The sequence below is a fragment of the Ovis canadensis genome, chromosome 3 (genome assembly GCF_042477335.2).
Source record: "Ovis canadensis isolate MfBH-ARS-UI-01 breed Bighorn chromosome 3, ARS-UI_OviCan_v2, whole genome shotgun sequence".
In the NCBI taxonomy this organism is placed as follows: domain Eukaryota; kingdom Metazoa; phylum Chordata; class Mammalia; order Artiodactyla; family Bovidae; genus Ovis; species Ovis canadensis.
The window spans coordinates 199,995,233-200,019,179 of NC_091247.1; the positions used below are offsets into that span (position 1 = coordinate 199,995,233).

Consider the following 23,947-nt stretch of genomic DNA (forward strand, 5'->3'; position numbering starts at 1 on the left):
TTGGGGTCGGCTAAGTAAAGAATTAGAGCCACTCCTGGCCTCTATATTTAGTGTACTAAGTCCAGAACTTCTTATTGAATCCACACCGATAAATTTGGCTTCATTCACTACTGTGTAGTGTTGGGCTTCCCTGGTGGCTCAGACTGTGAAGAGTCTGCCTGCAGTGCAGGTGACCCAGCTTCAATTCCTGGGTTGGGGGAGATCCCCTGGAGAAGGGAATGACAACCTACTCCAGTATTCTTGCCTGGAGAATGGAGAGGAGCCTGGCAGGCTGCATGCAGTCCATGGGGTGACAGTCAGTCAGTCATGACCGAGCACAGCAAGAGGAACTGACTTTTGCCCCCTGTCGGCCAAGGTGAGCAGCACATCAGCCACAGGTGAGCTGCAGCAGCGCCTGACCTTATGTCGACTGTAAACCTGGCTGCCCTTTCATTTCCATCTTCCAAATCTCAGACAGACGTCACTGGTGGCCAGCCCTAAACCTGGGTCACACAAGCAGTTGATACAATACAAAAACAGTAGAGCATCCTATTTTAAATCATAACCATACGATTTTATCTCATGGGAAGACATTAAAACTGGACACTTGATTAAAGCAGGCAGATGTTTTAGAAAGCAGCAAGGATGTCTGTAAAATTTTCTAGCTTCCACTGATGTAAAAGGAAACCTCATTTTGACTTTAATACTTGGATTGTTTAGTATCATATGTTTAGACTTATTCATAAATTATTATGCTGCCCTTGTAATGCCAATTTTAGTAGCACACTTGATTTCTCTTCTTACTGATAACGTCATCTTGCTTATAATCACCAGCTCCTTACCATGTCACAGTATGAACCCAAATACAAATGCTTTTGTAAAATGATAGCTAAGTAGTTAGGGGATTACTTTTAGATAACTTCCTCTTGCATTAAAGTCTAGTCATTTTACTGAAGTGATTTAGAAGATTGTTAGACCACTGGCCTCCAACATGATTTTTGTTATTGTTTAGTCGCTCAGTTATGTCTGACCCTTTTGTGACTGCATGGACTGTAGCCCACCAGGCTCCTCTATCCAGGCAAGAATACTAGAGTGGTTTGCTGTTTCTTTTTCCAGGGGATCTGCCCAACCCAGGGATTGAACCCACATCTCTTGCATTGGCAGGTGGATTCTTTACTGCTGAGCCACCAGGGAAGCACACTGTGGTAAAATTAATAATTGTTATTTATTAAATGTTTAACTGTGTACCAGGTACTGTGTTAAGAACTTTCAAAAATTCTGTCTCATTTAATTTTTTATAGCAATATGTGAAAGCTAGGTATTACCCCACTTTACAGATTGGGATTTTGAGGCTCAGTTAAGTATAAGGTACTTAGCCTGAGATCGCTTAGCCAGTGAGAGGAAGACCTAAGGTATACCTCCTGTCTGGGTGGCTCCAAAACATGCACTTAACCACTCTTCTAGACTACTAAGTTTATACAGTTGATAGTGAGGAATACCAAGAAAATCAATCATAAGGAAACCTAAAATTGTGATTAATTCTGGTCATTGTATCTTTTTTCTTCCCTTGTAGCTCTGAGTGAGGAACTGGATTCTATAACGAGTGAGCTACATGCAGTAGACATTCAAATCCAGGAACTTCTGGAAAGGCAGCAGGAGCTCATTCAGAAAAAAAACGTGCTAACGAAGAGAATAAAGCTGTGTTTAGAGGATTCCGATGCTGGGGAGAGCAGTGAATGTGATTCTTCACCTGCCTCTTGGAATAAAGAAGGTGGGCTCGCTCTCTCTTTTTTTTTTCTTTGCTAGTTTTGTCTCCTCTCGTTTCTTTGAACTGGAGTTGAATCATTGTGTCTGGGTCAGTGCTTTTCAATAGTTTAGAAGTGAAACTGACCACTCCTTAAGTGGCAAGGGAGCTAGTAGGCAGACCATCCTTTACCCACGTCCTTTTAAAATGAAAGCCTTTATTATTCAGACCAAATATGTTTCTGACATATTGGAAACATATTTGCTTGGAGAAAGATATTTATTTAACTCAATTTTCTCGGTTGTAATGAGAAGAAATTAAACAAGAAAAAATTCAAACTCCTCATCAAAGTCTAGTTCATTCTCCTGCCCTAGTGAATAAATCTTCCTTGATTGAGGATCTTGCCAAACATCTTGTTTATCATTAATTTAGAGTACTGTAACTCTTGACAGAATTGCAGTGCTTTCTGGGCTTTGTTGTCCAGTGTTGTCCACTTTTTAAACAAGATATTGACACCAAAAAGTAATATAATTGTTAGCTTTGGTTCATGGTATTTGCGGTTTCTGATACTGTGAATTCCCTGACCGACATTCAGACTATTTATCAAATACCTGACCAAGCACCTTTCTCCTCTGTAGTTTATTTCTCACTGGCAAATGTTGTCGTTTTATTCTGATGTACTTTTTCTGATGATATATCAGTAAATTTGCTTTTGCCTAGCTTCGTGAGTTAAAGTGATCTGAAAATTATTATTATAAAAATTAAATTATCCACAGTATTAAAAGTCTTATATATATTGATCTGATTCTTCTCTATTATAGAAGCAGCCATTCACATTTGTGTCTCATTTATATTCCTACATAGTTCTACTTAACTTGTTTTTCTCTTTCTAGATTTTCCATGGTCTGGTAAAGTTAAAGATGTTCTACAAAATGTCTTTAAACTGCAGAAGTTCAGGCTACTTCAGCTCGAAACTATTAACGTCACAATGTCTGGAAAGGAGGTATTTCTCGTTATGCCTACAGGAGGGGGAAAGAGTTTATGCTACCAGTTACCAGCATTGTGTTCAGATGGTGGGTATTAATAAACATTAATTCTAAGGTGAAGAAACATCATTTCTATGAATATATTTTTAAGTCTTAAAAAAATATTTCTAACCGTGTATTTGCCAAAATCAAGTGCATTTTTTGTCTCTCCACTAATAGATATTTAATGGAGAAGGAACTGGCAACCCACTCCAGATTCTTGCCTGGAAAATTCCACAGACAGAGGAGCCTGGATGGCTACAGTCCTTGGGGTTGTACACAATTGTAGACAACTGAGCGCATGTATGAATAGATATTTAAGTCACTTAGAGAGGCTATGTTAAAGGCTGAGAGTAGTTCATTCTTTTATCTGATTCCTGAAACATCCTTGAAAGCATGTTGTAGGAGAAGAAGCCCTAGGAAAGGAATCATTAGGCTTGGATTTTTGTGGAGTGTCAGCTGTGGTCTTAGACCCTGAAGATACTGGAGTCAGCAAATGTATGTGGTCCTTGGTTTTTAGAGGACTCACAGTGTCTGGTGGTGCTTTCTCGCACTTTAATGTGCATAACAACCAGCTGGTGATCTGATCAACATGCAGGTTCTGATTTACTATGAGACCCAGATCTTGCATTTCTAATAGGCTCTCAGGTGACACTGATGCTGCTGTTTGAGGACCACTAAGGGTACAGAGGAACTAAAGAGCTTCTTGATGAAAGTGAAAGAGGAGAGTAAAAAAGTTGCCTTAAAGCTCAACATTCAGAAAAGTAAGATCATAGCATCTGGTCCCATCACTTCATGGCAAATAGATGGGGAAACAGTGGAAACAGTGTCAGACTTTATTTTTTGGGGCTCCAAAATCACTGCTGATGGTGACTGCAGCCATGAAATTAAAAGACGCTTACTCCTTGGAAGGAAAGTTATGACCAACCTAGATAGCATATTAAAAAGCAAAGACATTACTTTGCCAACAAAGGTCCATCTAGTCAAGGCTGTGGCTTTTCCAGTGGTCATGTATGGATGTGAGAGTTGGACTGTGGAGAAATCTGAGCGCTGAAGAATTTGATGCTTTTGAACTGTGGTGTTGGAGAAGACTCTTGAGAGTCCCTTGGACTGCAAGGAGATCCAACCAGTCCATCCTAAAGGAGATCAGTCCTGGGTGTTCTTTGGAAGGACTGATGCTAAAGCTGAAACTCCAGTACTTTGGCCACCTCATGTGAAGAGTTGACTCATGGGAAAAGACCCCGATGCTGGGAGGGATTTGGGGGCAGGAGGAGAAAGGGACGACAGAGGATGAGATGGCTGGATGACATCACCGACTCGATGAACATGAGTTTAAGTGAACTCCGGGAGTTGGTGATGGACAGGGAGGCCTGGCGTGCTGCGATTCATGGGGTTGCAAAGAGTCAGACACGATTGAGCGACTGAACTGAACTGAAGTCAGTGCAAAGATCTGGTCTAGGGGTCTTAGGGAAGGCTGTCCTGAGGAAGTGCTATTTTTTATTTTATCTTATTTTTTTCATTGAAATATAGTTGATTTACAATGTGTTAATTTCAGGTGTACAGCAAAGTGATTGAGTAATACATATATATGTATGTATATTCTTTTTCAGATTATTTTCCCTTAAGGTTATTTTAAAATATTGAGTATAGTTTCCTGTGCTATACAGTAGGTCCTTGTTCGTTATCTGTTTTATAGATAGTACTGTGTATCTTTTAATCCTAAACTCCTAATTTATCTCTCCCCTACCCTTTCTCCTTTGGTAACCTTAAGCTTGTTTTCTATGTCTATGAGTCTATTTCCGTTTTGTAAATAAGTTCATTTGTATCTTTTTTTTTTAAAGTCTTCATATAACTGACATTTGTCTTTGGCTTAGCTTATTTCACTTAGTCTGATGTTGCTGCCAATGGCATTATTTTATTCCTTTTTTTATGGCTGAGTAATATTCTACTGTGTATATATGTGTGTGTGTGTGTGTGTGTGTGTGTGTGTGTGTGTGTATGGAAGTAGTATTTGAGCTGAAAGCTAAAGGATAAGTAGGCACAGAAAGGACAGAGGAGGAAGGGAGAATGTTCATGCAGGGGAGCAGGATTTGTGAGAGGACAGTGATAAAGCTGGCTTACAACTCAGCATTCAAAAAACTAAGATCATGGCATCTGGTCCCATCACTTCATGGCAAATAGAAGGGGAAAAAGGAAGCAGTGACAGATTTTCTCTTCTTGGGCTCCAAAATCACTGCAGATGGTGATTGCAGCCATGAAGTTAGAAGACACTTGCTTCTTGGAAGGAAAGCTATGAAAAACCTAGGCAGTGTATTAAAAAGCAAAGACATTCCTATGCTGACCAATATCTGTATATTCAAAGCTATGGTCTTTCATCTGACCGTAGTCGTGTGCAGATGCGAGAGTTGGACCATAAAGAAGGCTGAGCGCTAAAGAATTGATGCTTTCGAATTGTGGTACTGGAGAAGACTTTTGAGAGTCCCTTGGACTGCAGGGAGATCAAATCCTAAAGGAAATCAACCCCAAATATTCATTGGAAGGACTGATGCTGGAGCTGAGACTCTAGTTTCAGCTGATGTGAACAGCTAATATGATCTGGCCACCTGATGTGAACAGCCGACTCATTGGAAACGACCCTGATGCTGGGAAAGATTGAAGGCAAAAGGTAAAGAGGGTGGCAGAGGATGAGATAGTTGGATAGGATCATTGACTCAATGGACAGGAACTTGGCCAAACTTTGGGAGATAGTGAGGGACAGGGAAGCCTGGTGTGTTGCAGTCCATGGACAGCACTCCTGGTATGTCTTCAAAGAGTCAGACACGACGTAATGACTGAACAGCAACAACGTAAAGTGAGAAACTGGTATATTCAGTAACCTGGCAGGGAGAGAGTGGCAAGACCTGCTGAAAGAGTCTTTAAAGATATTTTAAAAACTGTTCCTTCTATGGATGGAAAGCTATGAAGGGTCTTAAACAGGTGAGAAACTTGTCAGAAGGATACTTCCAGCAGATGGAGGAATTCCAGAAATATTTAGAAGATAAGTTGGGTAGGATTTAGTGCTCATTAGATACAGGGCTAGGAGAAGAGATAGTCCAGTTGTCCAGATTTCAGGCCCAGACAGATGGGGTAAAGTTATTTGCTGAAATAGGGTACATTGGAGAAAGAACTTATTTGGAAATAGAGAGAGGGAAGGTGATGAATTTAATTTGGGGTCTGTTGAATTAATGATGCCTGCAAGACATGCAGGTAGAATTGTCCTCCGAGTTTGAGTGGAAAGGTTGGGTCTGAGAGATCTGAGGTTGCTGAGTCTGAGGCTCTTAGTGTGGAGATGGCTATTGTAGTGAATTGTATCATCCAGAGCAGTGTGAGAGAAGAGGGCCCAGAACAGACACCAGAACACCAAGAGTTTAGGGGTAAACAGAGAATGCGGGCCTGCAGAGAAGGCTGAGATAGAGTAGCAGAGTGGAGGAGGACAGTCTGGAGACTGGTGTTATTAGAAGCCCAGAGAAGGGAGAACTTCGAGTAGGGAGTGGTTAATAGTGATAACTGTTGGCACAAGGTCAAATAAAATAAAGACATGGATGTTCCAGTGGGTTTAGTAACACGGGACTCATCTATAACCTTGGCTAGAGCAGCTTCAGCAAAATGGATGGGTGGAAACCAAATAGCAATTGTTTGGGAGTGAGTAGGAGTGAGGAAGAGGAGCCAGTGAAAGAGACACTCTAGGGAGAGAATTGCTATGAAGGGAAAAAGCCAAGGGGCCCTGAATCAGGTGTCCATTACTTCTTTAAGTTTCAGAGAGACTTGACTGTATTTGATCAAGTCTCTATATTTGAAGAGCTGATGCTTTTGAACTGTGATGTTGGAGAAGACTCTTGAGAGTCCCACAGACTGCAAGGAGTTCAAACCAATCAATCCTGAAGGAAATCAGTCCTGAATATTCATTAGAAGGACTGATGCTGAAGCTCACCTGATGGGAAGAGCTGACTCATTTGAAAAGACCCCGATGCTGGGAAATATTGAAGGTGGGAGGAGAAGGGGATGACAGAAGATGAGATGGTGGGATGGCATCACCGACTCAATAGACATGAATTTGAGCAAGCTCTGGAAGTTGGTAATGGGCAAGGAAGCCTGGCGTGCTGCAGTCCATGGGGTCGCAAAGAGTCTGACATATCTGAACTGACTATATTTAAATACAATGAGAAGGTACCAGTAAAGAGGGAGAAAGTGAGAATACAGCAGAGAGGACTAGTTGAGAGGGTGAGATCCATGATAATGTCTTAATCTGAATATATTTTTGAAACTGGTCTGCTCTCTGTCCCAGGTTGTTTTAAGGAACAAACTATGGAAATCTAAGACCACAAGATTTTAGCAATCTAAATAGCTCTCTTAGCTGTGAACAATTTCAGTTCTCACAGAAAGGGGATTTATTACCAGAACTTGAGTCAGTCAATAAACGCTTAACTGATTTCTGCTCAGACTGAATTAATCTTGTGCAGTAAGTGGACGGATACTCATGTAACTGTCATTCTGGATGATACAAGGTGCTGTGTTTGCTTTGGAAAGCCTTTTTTTTTTTTTAAGAAAATTATTTATTTATTTGGCTGTGCTGGTCTTAGCTGCAGTATGTGGGATTTTTATTTTTATTTTTTTAGTTGCCGCACGCAGGATCATTAATTGTGGCATATGGGTTCTATTGCCCTGACCAGGGCTCGAACCTGGGGCCCCTGCATTGGGAGCACAGTCTTAACCACTGGACCACGAGGAGAGTCCCTGGAAAGCTTTTTTTTAGTGAAGTATAGTTGATTTACAGTGTTGTTATTTTCCACTGTACAGCAAAGTGATTCACTTTTATATGTATACACACACACATACACACACCCTTTTTTAATATTCTGTTGTAGCTTATCATAGAACTTTTTTCATTGTTTCTTTTTATTGGAGTATAATTGCTTTACTTTGTTGTGTTAGTTTCTCCTGTACAACAAAATTTTGGAAAGCTTTGGAATAACTTTTCTGATGTAACTGGATAGTATATGACTTGATTTATGTAATTTTACTGAGGTTACTAATACTGATTGTCAAGAATGATAGTAAGTTCTAAATGATAATATCTCTCCACGTTTTTATAGGACTGGATAAGGTGAGAGTTTTCTGTATAATCTTACGTCTGTTTGGCTTATCATTTATTCATATTTACTTCCTGTAATAATGAAGGTAAGAAATAGGTGGTATGTTGCTAAAGCTGCTTTGAAAATCAGTCTGAATTGGTGAGCAAGGCCACAAGTTAGAGTCAGTTCAGTTCAGTCTCTCAGTTGTGTCCGCTTCTTTGCGACCCCATGGAGTGCAGCACGCCAGGCCTCCCTATCCATCACCAACTTGCGGAGTTTACCCAAACTCATGTCCATTGAGTCAGTGATGCCCTCCAACCATCTCACCCTCTGTCGTCACCTTTTCCTCCTGCCTTCAGTCTTTCCCAGCATCAGGGTTTTTTCCAATGGGTCAGTTCATCGCATCAGGTGGCCAAAGTATTGGAGTTTCAGCTTCAGCATTAGTCCTTCCAGTGAATATTCAGGACTGACTTCCTTCAGGATGGACTAGTTGGATCTCCTTGCTGTCCAAGAGACTCTCAAGAGTCTGCTCCAACATCACAGTTCAAAAGCATCAATTCTTCGGCACTCAGCTTTCTTTATAGTCCAGCTCTCAACATCCATACATGACTACTGAAAAAACCATAGCTTTGATTAGATGGACCTTTGTTAACAAAGTAATGTCTCCACTTTTTAATATGCTGTCTAGGTTGGCCATAGCTTTTCTTCCAAGGTGCAAGTGTCTTTTAATTTCATGGCTGCAGTCACCATCTGCAGTGATTTTGGAGCCCCCCAAAATAAAGTCTGTCACTGTTTCCACTGTTTCCCCATCTATTTGCCATGAAGTGATGGGACCAGATGCCATGATCTTCGTTTTCTGAATGTTGAGTTTTAAGCCAACTTTTTCACTCTCCTCTTTCACTTTCATCAAGAGGCTCTTTAGTTCTTCACTTTCTGCCGTATGGATGGTGTCATCCGCATATCTGAGGTTACTGATATTTTCCCCTGTAATCTTGATTCCAGCTTGTGCTTTATCCAGCCCAGCGTTTCTCATGATGTACTCTGCATATAAGTTAATTAAGCAGGGTGACAATAAACAGCCTTGATGTACTCCTCTCCCTATTTGGAACAACTCCTGTTGTTCTGTGTCCACTTCTAACTGTTGCTTCCTGACCTACATACAGATTTCTCAAGTTACAGTAAAGAAGGCAAATGGTTCAAACTGACTCTCATGGTGGTATGAGATGTAAGGTGGATTTCTTTCTTTTTTAGGTTTTACCCTTGTGATTTGCCCACTGATCTCCCTTATGGAAGACCAGTTAATGGTTTTGAAACAATTAGGAATTTCAGCTACCATGTTAAATGCTTCTAGTTCTAAGGTATGCTCCTGTGGCTTTTGTTGTATTTTATTTTTAATTTATACTCTTCAGTGAAGTAGGAACCTTAGCTACAGTTGAGTTGCTTATAAAAGAGAAAACTGGTAACTTTATGTTGGAATCAAAAATCACCACTCATAGATCAGGCTAGCCCACTGCTTATTTTGTATGGTGTGTGAGCTCAGATTAGTTTCTGTAGTTTTAAATGGTTAAAAAAAGAATCAGCAGTGGAATTTTCCTGGCAGTCCCAGTGGTTAAGATGCTATACTTCCACTGCAGAAGGCACAGTTTTGATCCCTGATTTGGGAACCAAGACCTTGCATGCTGTATGGCATGGCAAAAAAAATAAAATCAAAAGAAGAATAGTAAAGTGTGAAAATTAAAAGTGTGAAATTTTATGAAGTGTGAAAATTATGATTTCAGTGACCATAAAAAAAGTTTTATTGGAACAGAACCATGCTGGTTCTTTTATGTGTAGCCTCTGATTGTTTTCACACATGACAGAGTTGAGTAGTTGTGATATGGATCACAACACCTAATGTTTACTATGTAGCACTTTACTGGAAGTTTGCTGACTGGTTTCATAGTATCCATTCTAAAACAGTGAGGAAGAATTTCTGATTATGGGATATAATTAAATACAAAAAATGAAATAGAAACAAGATACCCAACTTTGTAGAATTTCTTGTTTGGAAATGGACTCTCTTACCTTTATCTGTACAATAAAGCATTTCCCAGGTGTTCTTTTTTAAAAAACATATTATTAAAAAATTTCAAAATATACAGAAATAAAATAGTATAAAAACTATTAAGTAGCTTTAACAGTGATCAACATATGGCCAGTTTTTTTTTCATCTGTATACCCCCAATTTCCCTCCCTCCCCACCCTTGGTTTATTTATTTGAGACAAGTCCCAGACATCATACCATTTCAGTTGTAACTTCTTCAGTATGTATCTCTAACATAAAAAAAAAACCAAAAACTAAAAAATATAACTAAATGCCATTATCACATCTAACAATTTAGTATTAGTTCTTTAAAACCATTAAATAAAAATACTCAGATTTCTGTCTCATCAAATGTTATTATCTGTTTAAAATCATGGTCCAGATTCATGCATTATGCTGTATTGGTTGATATTTCCATAGGTTCCTTTTATTTCTTGTTTGTTTCTTGTGCAATTATTGTTTAGGTTTCTTGTGTGTGGGGGTTTTTTTTTTGTGGTCCTTAAGTTTCCTATATTCTGTCTCTTCCTGATTGTATCCTTGTGATGTTATTCTACTTGTTACTTTTAGTTAGTCTAAAAGTTGACTGAATTTGGGCTTTTTTTTTTTTTTTTTTTTGCTGTAAGAGTATACTTACTCCTGGTATCACTCAGGAGGTATTTAACACCTGGTTATTATTTTTTTGTGTGATGTTAGTTTGATCAGTGGGGTCACCTTATGTCTGCCTGCTCTATAATTATCAAGTTCTCGATCAACTTTTCATTTAATGGCTTTTAGTAGCCACTGGTAATAATTGCCCACCTTAGAACGTTACTTAATTACGGGGTTATAAGATGGTGATTTCTAATTCTCACTTCTTAAATTAGCTAGATTTTTTCTGTAAAAAAGAACTTTTTCCTTATTAACTCTTTGCAGATTGAAAGTTCTTTCTGTTTTGGGGGGGCTTCCCTGATGGCTCAGATGGTAAAGAATCTGCCTGCAGTGCAGGAGACCCCAGTTCAATCCCTGGCTTGGGAAGATCCCCTGGAGAAGGGAATGGCAATCCACGCCAGTATTCTTGTCTGGAGAATTCCATGGACAGAGGAGCCTGGCAGGCTACAGCTGCTGATAATAATTGCCTACCTTAGAGCATTATTTAATTAGGGGGTTATAAGATGGTGATTTCTAATTCTCACTTCTTAAATTAGCTAGAGTTTTTCTGTAAAAAAGGACCTTTTCCTTATTTATTCTTTGAAGATTGAAAGTTCTTTCCCTTTTTTTTTTTTTACCAGTTTTCATTATGGAAATGAAATTTCAAGTATTGTGGAAAGACTTGACTTTTCAGCATTCTGCAAAGGTGGACAATAAATTCTTTTTTTTTTTCCAAGTATCATTTTAAGCCTATGGATTTTTAACATGTTTGATGTCTTTCCAGCCATGGTTCTTCTTCTTTTTTTTAATGTTGAAGTAGTCCCGTGTTTGGGTAGGGAGAGTCTGTTGAACTTGGCCCCTAGGTCTAACTCCTGGCTTTTGAGTCTTTGGTTTCTTTTCTAAGATACGTCATGCTCATTTTGTGTGTTTCTTCCCAGACCTGAAATCAGCCACATCTTCAAGAAGTTCTGGTTCTTCTAGTCTTTCCCAAATAGTTTTAATTTATTTAAACTCTTGTGTCATTTTAAGTGCTTTCTAGTTCAACAAAATGAGTCTATGGAGAACATTGCCTTCTCATACTGCACTTTTTTAAAATTGAAAAAGAGAGTAATAATAATGGAAAGTACAGTTGACCCTTGAACAGTGTGAGGGTTAGGGGCCTTAACTGTCCACACAGTCAAAAGTCTGCGCTTAACCTATAGTCAGCCTTCCGCATTCAGGGGCTCAGCCAGTTGTGGACCATGTGGTACTGCAGTCTTTACTGCTGAAAGAAATCTGCACGCAGGTGCACCCATGCAGCTCAGATTGTAGGTGGCTCAGTGGCGAAGACTCTGTCTGCCAGTGTAGGAGACGTGGGCTTCCATTGCTGGGTTTGGGAACATCCCCTGGAGGAGGGAACGGCTACCTGCTCTAGCATTCTTGCCTGGGAAATCCCATGGACAGAGGATCCTGGCGGGCTAGAGTCCACAGGGATCGAAAAGAGTCGGACACGACTGAGTGACTAAGCATCCTTTTCTCAGGCAATACCTCAGATGTTTGCTCCTCTAAAATTTCTGGGACATATAGACCAACTGAAGTATTTAATACACTTTGCCATTTCTTAACAAAACTAGGAATATTGCGAGGAGTTAACAAACTGCTTTCCTGGGATGATGAAGGCATTTTGAGTTTCTGTTTCTCTCACATTCACCACTTCTTTTGATCCTTAATTAGATTAGAAGGAAAAATACAACATCCAGTGTACTAAATATTATGGAAAACAACAGCACTAAGAACCAAATAGCTGTTACCCCTTAAGATGTATTCTAATTATATATAATACATGATATATAGAATCTCATTTTAATTATTCATAATTATAAAATCTTGATATGATGAATCAGATACTTTGTAAAACCTAAATAGATTATGAATAGATTTGATAACATCATTAAAGTATCTAATCAAGAATAAATTTTGTTCTATGAAACCAGATCTATGCGATGATTTCAAATATAACATTAAAATTAATAAAACCTATCTTTATCACCATACTTACTGCATTTAGCTTACATTTTGGCATTTATTGTGAAAAATTTAGAATTATGCCTTCATGGAGTAAATGCTTTTGGGAGTGTCTTCATATTCGTTGTTGTGTCCTCTTTTTTGTCAAATGAGATTGACTATTCTTTTATCAATTGTCTGAATGTAAATAAATATCTAAAATGCTATTTGCACAGCTACCATGAAGCTCAGTACTGGGACATCATTTTAATTTTAATGAAGTAAGCATCTGCTGCTACAGTAGCCCAAGGCTGTTGCTTCTGAGTAATGAGCATCTTCATTTACCACTGAGTATTGGCATTCTGTTGGCTTAGTTCTCCTATCATTGTGTCTATATTTCCTTTCAATAGGAGCATGTGAAATGGGTTCATGCTGAAATGGTAAATAAAAACTCCAAGCTAAAGCTAATTTATGTGACTCCAGAGAAAATTGCAAAAAGCAAAATGTTTATGTCAAGACTAGAAAAAGCCTATGAAGCAAGGAGATTTACCCGAATTGCTGTAGACGAAGTTCATTGCTGTAGTCAGTGGGGACACGATTTCAGACCTGGTATGTATGTTCTGGGCTTCTCAGGTGGCGCAGTGGTAAAGAATCCACCTGCCAATGTAGGAGACATGGGTTTGATCCCTGGGTTGGGTGGATCCCTGGAGGAGGGCATGGCAACCCACTTTAGTATTCTTGCCTGGAGAATGCCGTGGACAGAGGAGCCTGGTGAGCTGCAGTTTATGGAGTCACAAAGAGTCAGACATGACGGAGTGCACACACACATGTATATTCTACCTAGAAAACTCTGTGATGCTAGGGACTCTTTTCTTACTCAGCTTTACATGATGCAAATCCTTGCTTCCATTAAAATGATCTTTTTAGGTAATCATTACTTATTTTTTTCTTGCCTTCATACAAGAGGAGCCAAGAGGCAGAATCTTCAATCTCTAATCCCCACCCACCATGGTAGTGCTTATTAGTCCAGTTGCCTTTATCTTTTGAAATGTGTATATACTGTACTTTGTCATCTTTAGCTGTAAAGATTTACTGATTTCTGGATTCTCCTCCATATCTGTTGAGGAATTTGCTTCTGCTTCACAGTTGTCTCTTTTAGTCGTCGTTTTAGGTATCTTCAGCACTCACTTTAGGATCTACACCCAGTGAACTCCTCAGTGTTATAGTTCTATGGTATACTTTAGTAACCTTGTTCTTTGCTCCACCAGCATAATCTTACAGTCTTAGCCTAAAACAGATTGCTCAAACTTGTTCTATGCAGAGAAATCTGAAAATCCATTTTTTTTTTTTTTGCTGTGGAGCTGTATGAGTTCTTTATCAATTTTGTGTCTTAGGTAGCCTCTTATCAGATACGTGATTCGCAGATGTTTTTTCCCGTTCCCTGTGCTGCCTTTCATTGTGTTAATGGCTTCCTTTGCTGGACAGAAGCGTTTTAGTTAGAAGCAACCCCACCTGTTTTTTTCATTTTGTTTTTGCTGTTGGTCTCAGATTCAAGAAATCATTGCCAAGACTGATGTCAAGGAGCTTATCTCATTTGTTTTTGTCCAGGAGTTTTATGGTTCCAGATCTTACATTCGAGTCTCCAGTTCACTGAGAGTTTACTTTCGTGTATGGTGTCATATAAGGGTCCAGTTTTGTTCTTTGTGCTTGTGTCTGTCCAGTGTTCCCAGCACCATTTACTGAAGAAGCTATTGTTTCCCCATTATATATTCTTGACTCCTTTGTAGAAGATTTATTGACTATATATATATGTAGGTTTATTTCTGGACTCTGGGCTTTCATAACTTTCCAAACAGGTAACTTTCTCCTTCCTGTTGTTATAGTAGCCTTTGACCTTAACATTGAGCCATTTCTACAACGTTTCTTTTTCACTTTTCTTCAAATAGTTGAACTACTTGAGGGTGTACTCACGCACAACATGGCTAGTGATTTCGATGTATAGGATAAATATGAGCCCGGAGCAGTTTCCGTGAAGTGGGTTCTATAACAACCAAGCATTTTCTTGTCTGAATTTAACACTCTTGGGTGGTGTCTGTGGTAGAAGGGTTTTGACAGATGGTCTTTTTATCTTTTGTCTGTTGCCATAATTCAAACACTGTGGCTGCTTCCACTCCACCTCTTGAATCCGCTGTCCAGCAGGTGTAGACCAGTGCTTAGCTTCCTGGAGACATTTTGCAGGGCATTCCACTTGTGGCTATGAGTGCTTGTTTTTGAAGAACCAGTTATAAAAGCAGAGTAAAGCCCATCTGTCACAAAGGCTAGGTGCAGTGGCAGATTAGATACAGGTGGCTATGGAAATAAACTCAGTCATCTTGATGATCTACCTGAAAGATTGGTCTTTTTTTATTCCTGAAAGAATACGAGGAGGGCTACTCTGTATTTTTTTTTCCCCAGATTATAAGGCTCTTGGTATCTTGAAGCGGCAGTTCCCTAATGCGTCACTAATTGGACTGACTGCAACAGCGACCAGTCATGTTTTGAAGGATGCTCAGAAAATATTGTGCGTCGAAAAATGTTTCACTTTCACGGCTTCTTTTAATCGACCAAATCTCTATTATGAGGTATGTAATTCTATGTCAGTTTATTTTATGAAGGATTTCAGCAGAGTTTCAGTTCAGTTCAGTTCAGTTCAGTTCAGTCGCTCAGTCATGTCCGACTCTTTGTGACCCCATGAATCGCAGCACACCAGGCCTCCCTGTCCATCACCAACTCCCAGAGCCTACCCAAACTCATGTCCATTGAGTCAGTGATGCCATCCAACCATTTCATCCTCTGTCGTCCCCTTCTCTCCTGCCCTCAATCTTTCCCAGCATCAGAGTCTTTTCAAAATTTACTTTTTCATTATGTCTGTTTACATGAGTCACAGTTATGTTCAAAAGTTTTTAAAAAATTGGGTGAGTATAAACAGATTTACTCATGAATGCTTCTTTTGTATATCTTATGCTATTTAATCCTTTGCTTGGTTAAGTAGAAAAAACTGCCTTGTTTAATTTGCATACACACTTTTTGTATAAGGATGGAGAGAAAGCATGCATTGATTGAGGGACCTGGGACTTCCTTGATGGTCTTGTGGTTAAGACTCTGCTTCCAATTCAGGGGACATGGGTTTGATGCATGGCATAGCCAAAAAAATGAAAAAGATAACCAAGGACCCTAATGACATCTCTATAAAATTAATTATGAAATAATGCAAAGTTATTATACCCTTAAAGATTTGCTAATACTCCCTGCTGCTGCTGCTGCTAAGTCACTTCAGTCGTATCTGACTCTGTGTGACCCCATAGACAGAAGCCCACCAGGCTTCCCCATCCCTGGGATTCTCCAGGCAAGAACACTGGAGTGGGTTGCCATTTCCTTCTCCAATGCATGAAAGTGAAAAGTGAAAGTGAAGTCGCTCAGTCGTGTCCGACTCTTAGCGACCCCATGGATTTGCAGCCTACGAGGCTCCTCCATCCATGGGATTTTCCAGGCAAGAGTACTGGAGTGGGGTGCCATTGCCTTCTCCGGCTAATACTCCTATTTAGATTTTATTTAGTATATAACCTTGAAAGTTAAATAACCTCACAGCTGTTTTTACTTTGCAGTCCTTTAAGGATAGACTTAATATTTTTTCTGAGTTCTTACTGAATAGTTATTTGTGCCATGGTTTATGTTTTTACAAAAGTAGGGTCAGAAAATTAAAAAGTCTCCATGTTTACACGTTATTCATTGCTTCTGTGCCTCCTCTTCTCTGGTGAATTAAAAATTACGGATCAAGAAGAGTCTGGGTGGTGACAGGGTCAGATGAAATGAATGAAAGAATGACAGGAAAAAACACCATGGCCAAGAAAGAATGGCAGCTTGAAAGTTGTAAGTAAATAACCACATGAATGGCACTCATTAATTTACTTTTTAATAAGTTAACTTCTTTTAGGTTCGGCAGAAGCCCTCAAACACTGAAGATTTTATTGAGGACATTGTAAAGCTCATTAATGGAAGATACAAGGGGCAATCAGGTAATATGGAAACAAACCAACTATAAAGACTGAGCACTTTACAAAAGTAACAAATACTACAGCAATTCACTGAAAAAAGATTAATGCATGGCAGAGCATACTTGAAAATAGCATGATAAAATTAACTTGCTTGGTGATCTTAGAAATCGGGTTGGCATTTGCTAATGACACAGATTGTAAGGGTCATGAAACTGATTTGCTTATTTACACTTAATTGCATTAGAATAGACCTAATGACATAATGTTATCAATAGCACATATTTAGTAAGTATCTACTGTGTATAAGATTGAAGGCTAAGCAATGATGTTCTATAGGGATATGAAATATAGTTTCTTATAATAAAGGACACATTAAAGAAATATAAAAAGTAAATGCTGAATGAGTGTAGATGGAGTTGAGATTGTGTATAACATGTTCCAGGATTAATGCATAGACAGATGTTACTAAAGCAAAGAACTGGTATAAAAGTTGTATTTCAAAAGTTTTCTGTAGTTTGCCAGGAGATATTAGTGGGTGCCCTGGGTAAAAGGAGTTCCAGGGTCAAATAAGCTTGAGAAAGTCTGCAGGTTATTTATTCTTCCCACAGAGTCACAGGGTATATCAGCACCTTTGAAGTTCTAACCAGCCTTGCAAAAGAGAGAGACACCTGTTTAATTTTGTTCAATGCAGTGCTTCCCAAACTCATTTGCACATGGAACTCTTTTTTCACAGCACACTTGTTTACATCTTGTAGAGGATGAAGCATCAGTTTGAGAAATACCGTGTAGTGGAAGATAAAGTTGCAGAGAGAACTAAGATAATGGAAACCTAAACTGGTGGCTCCAGGCTTGTTACTGCTCTAGAGCAAGTTGCTGATCAAATCTTGAGTTATACTGAAAAGTCAGTATGTGTTCAGGGCCTTGGAATTTTTCATAATTCTTTTTTTCCCCATGCATTGTAATTACCAGTATCTTGAGTGTGTGAGTTAAAAAATTTCCAGGAATGTGCTATATATATATATCTAACCCTTTGACATCTTTACTGCAGGAATCATATATTGCTTTTCTCAGAAAGACTCTGAGCAAGTTACAATTAGTTTACAGAAACTGGGGATTCCTGCAGGTTCATACCATGCCAATATGGAACCAGAAGATAAGACCAAGGTTCATAGAAGATGGTCAGCGAATGAAATTCAGGTTAACTAATAGATCTTTAATCAAAACCTAATTCACCTTTAAATATATTTTAGCTTAATTAATATATACGATGTTAATACATTTTAGGTAGTTGTGGCAACAGTTGCATTTGGTATGGGAATTGATAAGCCAGATGTGAGGTTCGTTATTCATCATTCAATGAGTAAATCTATGGAAAATTATTACCAGGAGAGTGGCCGAGCAGGTATGTATAACTCATACCCAGAAGTAATTTTTTAAAAGAGCTTTAAAAACACTGTAAGTGATATTTATTACTACTGTATTTTTAACTCTTTATTGGCTAGTATTTTTGTAACAAACAATGAAGTCCTTTGAAGTTTTATATTTATTTGCCTATGGAGACATTTTCCTTATGTTCTATTGGAGTGTAATCAATTATTTCTTCTTATATTTGCTAAGATAATTTGATATCCATCTTTGTTTCCTGAGTTTTTAATTAGTTATTTCAAGTTTATAATTTGAACAACTGGATTATTTATGGACAGGTTTTTAAGTTAATAAAGTTGATTGTTCTCTTCAGTCATATTTTAAAAAATTTGAGGACAGCTGTTACAAATTAACTTTTACATCTCTGTCTGAAATTTCTAGAAACGATCTATTGAGACTGAAATATCACCAGCAAATTCTATGTTTATTATTTTTGCATGTTTGACTTTTTAAAGTAACTGTGCGATCTGAAGATGCTTCCCACTGCAGGTCGAGATGACTCGAAAGCAGATTGCATTCTGTATTATGGCTTTGGAGACATATTCAGGATCAGTTCAATGGTGGTGATGGAAAACGTGGGGCAACAAAAGCTTTATGAGATGGTGTCCTACTGTCAGAACATACACAAGTAAGCCACACAGTTTCTTTGTCACTTCTGTCAATTAAAAACAAGCACAACATGAAAGCATGCGGCATTTCTTGGGGCCTTACTTAAGTGAGTAAATACATTGGTGACACGTCAAGTGTAAACCAGTAAAAGATGTCTGAAGGGGTAGGAACCAGTACATGAACCTGCAGAATGCCTGGATTTAAGAACATGGATTCTAAGATACAGAGAACAAACTAGTGGTTACCAGTGATGAGAGTAGGGGGAGGAGGTAGGAGTGTGGGAGGTATAGACTTTTGGGTGTAAGATAGGCTCAAGGATATATTGTGCAACACAGGGAGTATAGGTAATATTTTGTAATACTTGTAACTAGAAAGTAACCTTTAAAAATTGTACAACAATAAAACTATAGTATCTTAAGTCTAAAAAAAGAAAAAGAAAAAAGTTATTTTCTTTCTTCAAGAAAGATAACTGTTAACTTTTTTCTGAATGTTTGGTCACCTGTGAGGCCATCTATTCTTGGAGTTTTGTTTCTTGGGAGTTTTCAAATTACTGATTCAGTTTCATGATTGGTAATTGGTCTGTTCATATTTTTTATCTCTTCCTTGTTCAGTCTTGGCAATTGTGCATTTCTAGGAATTCATCCATTTCATCTAGGTCATCCATTTTATTGGCAAATATTTGTCCGCAGTAGTCTCTATGATCTTTCATATTTCTCTGGTGTAGGTTGCAACTTTTTCATTTCTGATTTTATTGACTTGGGCTTTTTTCCTTGATGGGTCTGGATAAAGATTTATTAATTCTGTTTGACTTGAGACTTTCCTGGTGGGCCAGTGGTTTAGACTCTGTGCCAAGAACCAGCTCTTAGTTTCATTGATCTTTACCATTAATTTTTTACTCTCTATTTTATTTATTCTGCTCTGATCTTTGTTTCTTTCCTTCCTTCTATCAACTCCTTCTACTAACTTGTTTTTATTTGTTCTTTTTCTAGTTTCTTTAAGTGTAAGATTAGGTTGTTTTAGATATTTCTTATTTCCTGAGGTAAGCTTGTGTTGCTATAAATTTCCCACTTAGAACTCTATTTCTAAATTCCATAGATTTTGAATTGTTGTGTTTTTGTTTTGTCTCCAGGTATTTTTGCATTTTTCTTTGATTTCTTCAGTGATTCGTTGATTGTTTAGTAGTATATGGTTTCGCCTCTGCATGTTTTGAGTTTTTTGCAGTTTTTTTCTTATAGTTGCTGTCTAGTTTCATAGTATTGTGGTTTGAAAAGATGCTTGGTATTATCTCCTTGTCTTAACTTTACCAAGGCTTGTTTTGTGGCATAGCATGTGATCTGTCCTGGAGAATGTTAATGTTCCTTGTGTACTTGAAAAGAATATATTCTGCTATTTTTGAATAGAATGGTCTATATATGTCAAGTCTGGTCTAATGTGTCATTTAATGCAGGTGTTTCCTTATTGATTTTCTGTCTCGATCATCTGTTGATGTAAATGAAATACTATAGACCCTTGCTGTTATTGTTAGTTTCTCCCTTTATGTCTGTTAATACTTATGTATTAGGTGTGTGTATATATCTATATATATATTAATAGTTGTTATATGTTCTTGGATTGATCACCTGATCATTATGTAATATCCTTCTTGGGTCTTGTAACAGTCTTTGTTTTAAAGTTTATTTTGTCTGATACGGTGCTTCCCTTATAGCTCAGTTGGTAAAGCATCTGCCTGCAATGCTGGAGACCTGGGTTCGATCCCTGGGTTGGGAAGATCCCCTAGAGAAGGGAAAGGCTACCCACTCCAGTATTCTGGCCTGGTCCATGGAGTTGCAAAGAGTCAGACATGATTGTGCAGCTTTCACTTTCTTTGTCTGACATGAGTGTTACTACCTTGGCTTTCTTTTGATTTCCATTTGCATGGAATATGTTTCCCCAGCCCCTCACTTTCAGTCTATGTGTGTCTTTAGAGCTGAGTCTCTTGTAGGCAGCATATATGCAGGTCTTGATTTTGTATCCATTCAGCCACTTTATGTCTTTTGGTTGGAGCATTTAGTCCATTTAAAGTTAATGGAATTGTTGATAGGTATGTACTTATTGCCATTTCATTGTTTTGAGGTGGTTTTGTAGACCTTTTTTGTTCCTTCTTTTACTCTTGTGGTTTGATGAATTTAGTGTTTGAATTCCTTTTTCTTTATTGTGTGGGTTTCTATAATAGAATTCTGACTTGTGGTTACCATAGGTTTATATATACCAATTTCTCTATATACATGATGATGTAACTTGCTATCTTAATTTCAAATGCATTTTAACAATCTTGCATTTGTATTCTTCCCTCACAATTACTATTTTTACTCTTAGTCATCTTTGTAGTCTTATTACCTACCATATTATAAAGACTCAAAATTTTTTAAGTAAGCAGTAATTAGTGATAGAAAATGGTATTTCTTTCCTATTAATGCTACAGCAAATTTAAAAAATGAGAAAATGAAAATGTCCTTAGGTATTAAATAGGCCCTCATGAAGCATATTTTGGGACTTAGACTCAAAATGATACTATGAAGTACAGGAAACTGCTTTGTTCTCAGGAAGATTCTCTAATACAGGTATACCTTGGAGATATTGAAGTTTCAGTTTGAGACAACTGCAGTCAAGTGAAAATTGTAATAAAGGTAGTGATGCAAATCTTTTGGTTTTCCAGTGCATAGAAGTTATTTTTACACTAATAACATATGGAAAAAATTATTACATATGGTGGGCATAGTAGTCGTCTTCCAAAGATGTCCATATCTGAATCTCTGGAATATGCTACTTTACATGGCAAAAGGGAGTTAATGGATTTAAAGTTGTAGTCAGCTGATCTTAAAATAGGGAGATAATCCTGAATTGTTTGGGTGGACTCACTATAGTCACAAGGGTTCTTAAATGTGGAAGGAGGAATAAGATGTCAAAGTGATGTGAAAACTTCACCCATTGTTAGCTTTGAAGATAGAGGAAGGGGGCCCATGAGCCAAAGAATGCAGGCAGTCTTCAGAATCTGGAAAGGGCAAGGAAACAGAGTCTTCCCTAGAACCACTCGGAGAAATCCAGCCCTGCCAACACCTTGCTTTTACTGATTTTAACCCAGTGAGACCCATGTCAACCTTCTAACCTATAAAAATGTAAGATTATAAATCTGCGTTGTTTTAAGCCACCGAGTTTGTGTTAATGTTATGGCAGCAACAGGAAACTAGTAACAGTATATAATCCTGTATTTTGAAATAGGGATAATTCATATCTCTAATGTGTTTGCAGATGTCGCCGTGTATTGATAGCTCAACATTTTGATGAAGTATGGAGTCCAGAAGCATGTAACAAAATGTGTGATAACTGCTGTAAAGAGATTAGTGAGTTGTCCTTTTTAGATTTCTATAAGATCATGTTTATAACTAGGACTACATGAGGGCAGTATTAGACACTCAAAATGGATTTAAAAGAATTAGCAAGGTGTGAATAGAATTTCTCAGATTCGAGAGTAGTGACACAAAGTTTTGAAACAAGTACAAATAAAATTAAAAGCTATTATGTGTATGCATGTATTTTATATTGCTACACGGAGATGTTAAATTTTTGAGAAATGAAGGGAAACATTTAAAATCCCTCTGATTAGAAATACTATTTATATATGAGAATGCTAACCTCTTGTAATAATCTCCAGTATAGTCACTGAAGAGAGAAATTTAGTACAAAATAGAGATTATAGTGTATCATTTTTGATCCAGACAATATTCAATCACTCGTAAGACACTAGTTTAGTAGTGTTGGTGCTGTATTTTCACTTTTAAAAATTCTGTATGTATGCATAGTGTTTGATGAGCTAGACTAACCCATTCCTCACTGACTTCTGATGCCTTGGTGGGGGAAGGTCACGACAATTTCAGCTTTGCAGGTAGAGAAAATTATTTGCGTTTACTAGACTGTTTTATACTGACCAAATTAACAAGAGTCTGATAAATACATCTGAGTGCTCGTGTCAATAGATGGGAATAACTGTCCAGGAAATTCTTGTCATGAAACTAGAGTCCCTAGGAAGCCACACTGGTTGTCAGAATATTGCTTAATGAGCATGCATCATTAAATATGAAGACATGAAGAACAGATTGACTCAATATCGTAGTCTAAACCTGGTAAATATGTAGAAGAGACTTACCCTCCTGTAAACACCTCTAAGTTTTTATCATAATCATGTCTGGCTGATACCTTTTGGTTCCGAGAGCATCTCCAAAGACCTTCCAGTAAACAGATTATTTTTTTGTATATCATTTAAATTTGTGTCTTAGAGAGACTATAGCTTAATCTAATGAAAAGAGACTTGAGCAATAGTCTTAATTCAGAACACAGGAACAAACCAGTGTTTAGGGTGGGTCACATTGGATGACTTATTTTTTAAACGAGTCTAACCACTTAGGACAGCCTATCCTTGCCCTAATTTCAGAATTTCGTTCATCTTTAACCATGTCTCTTTCATTACAGCATTTGAAAGAAAGAATGTAACTGCATACTGCAGGGATCTTATTAAGATCCTGAAACAGGCCGAGGACCTGAATGAAAAGCTCACTCCACTAAAACTGATCGACTCTTGGATGGGAAAGGGTGCCTCGAAATTGAGAGTAGCAGGCCTTGCTCCTCCCACACTTCCTCGTGAAGACCTGGAGAAAATCATTGCACACTTTCTTATACAGCAGTATCTCAAGTATATACAGACCCATTTCTTGCCCTCTCATGCCATCTTTCCTGAATCTCATTTTTATATAAGTACAACAGAACAAATGGTTTAGTGGTTGTTTCATAGGAACTTTTAAACACTCTATGAAATTTACTTAGTAAACAAATTCAAACTTTTAATTATCATATGTCGAAGCAGCAGCAAAGTACTTTATTGCATTTTTTACTAAAAGTTTTATTTCATATCAATGTTTAGTTAAAATTACTTATTTTTTATAAATTTCAGTTTGTTGTCTGCAACTTCTCAAAGCCTGACTGTTGGCCTTTGTCTCCTGCAGAGAAGACTACAGTTTTACAGCTTATGCTACCATTTCGTATTTGAAAGCAGGACCTAAAGCTAATCTTCTGAACAACGAGGCACACGTTATTACCATGAGAGTAAAGAAGCCCATGCAGAACTGTTTCAGGGTGATTACTAATTTTCAATTTTTAATTATTTGCAAAAGACATTAAAGCCTGTGTCTTGCTTTTCTTTAACTTGTTCTCTTCTGGGTCCAGTGGAACACAGAAGAGATCAGTCAGTGTTCTTGGAATCTGGGTATAGAAGAGAGAAAACCTACTTTTGTGTT

The 23,947-nt window shown here is 38.0% G+C and overlaps 1 protein-coding gene across 2 annotated transcripts in view; it reads left to right on the plus strand.

The window, feature by feature from the left end:
* RECQL (RecQ like helicase) overlaps positions 1 to 23,947 on the plus strand; it is a 38,028-nt gene that overhangs the window by 10,183 nt on the left and 3,898 nt on the right. The window contains exons 3-14 of one of the 2 annotated variants that reach the window (XM_069581254.1): positions 1,553 to 1,750; positions 2,617 to 2,796; positions 9,111 to 9,217; positions 12,963 to 13,161; positions 15,007 to 15,173; positions 16,526 to 16,607; positions 17,635 to 17,783; positions 17,871 to 17,988; positions 18,501 to 18,639; positions 21,909 to 22,000; positions 23,127 to 23,346; positions 23,657 to 23,786. In XM_069581254.1, coding sequence (XP_069437355.1) covers positions 1,553 to 1,750; positions 2,617 to 2,796; positions 9,111 to 9,217; positions 12,963 to 13,161; positions 15,007 to 15,173; positions 16,526 to 16,607; positions 17,635 to 17,783; positions 17,871 to 17,988; positions 18,501 to 18,639; positions 21,909 to 22,000; positions 23,127 to 23,346; positions 23,657 to 23,786 — 1,781 coding nt within the window. The remainder of the gene's footprint in view (positions 1 to 1,552; positions 1,751 to 2,616; positions 2,797 to 9,110; positions 9,218 to 12,962; positions 13,162 to 15,006; positions 15,174 to 16,525; positions 16,608 to 17,634; positions 17,784 to 17,870; positions 17,989 to 18,500; positions 18,640 to 21,908; positions 22,001 to 23,126; positions 23,347 to 23,656; positions 23,787 to 23,947) is intronic. The other variant, XM_069581255.1, reaches the window with a different exon arrangement.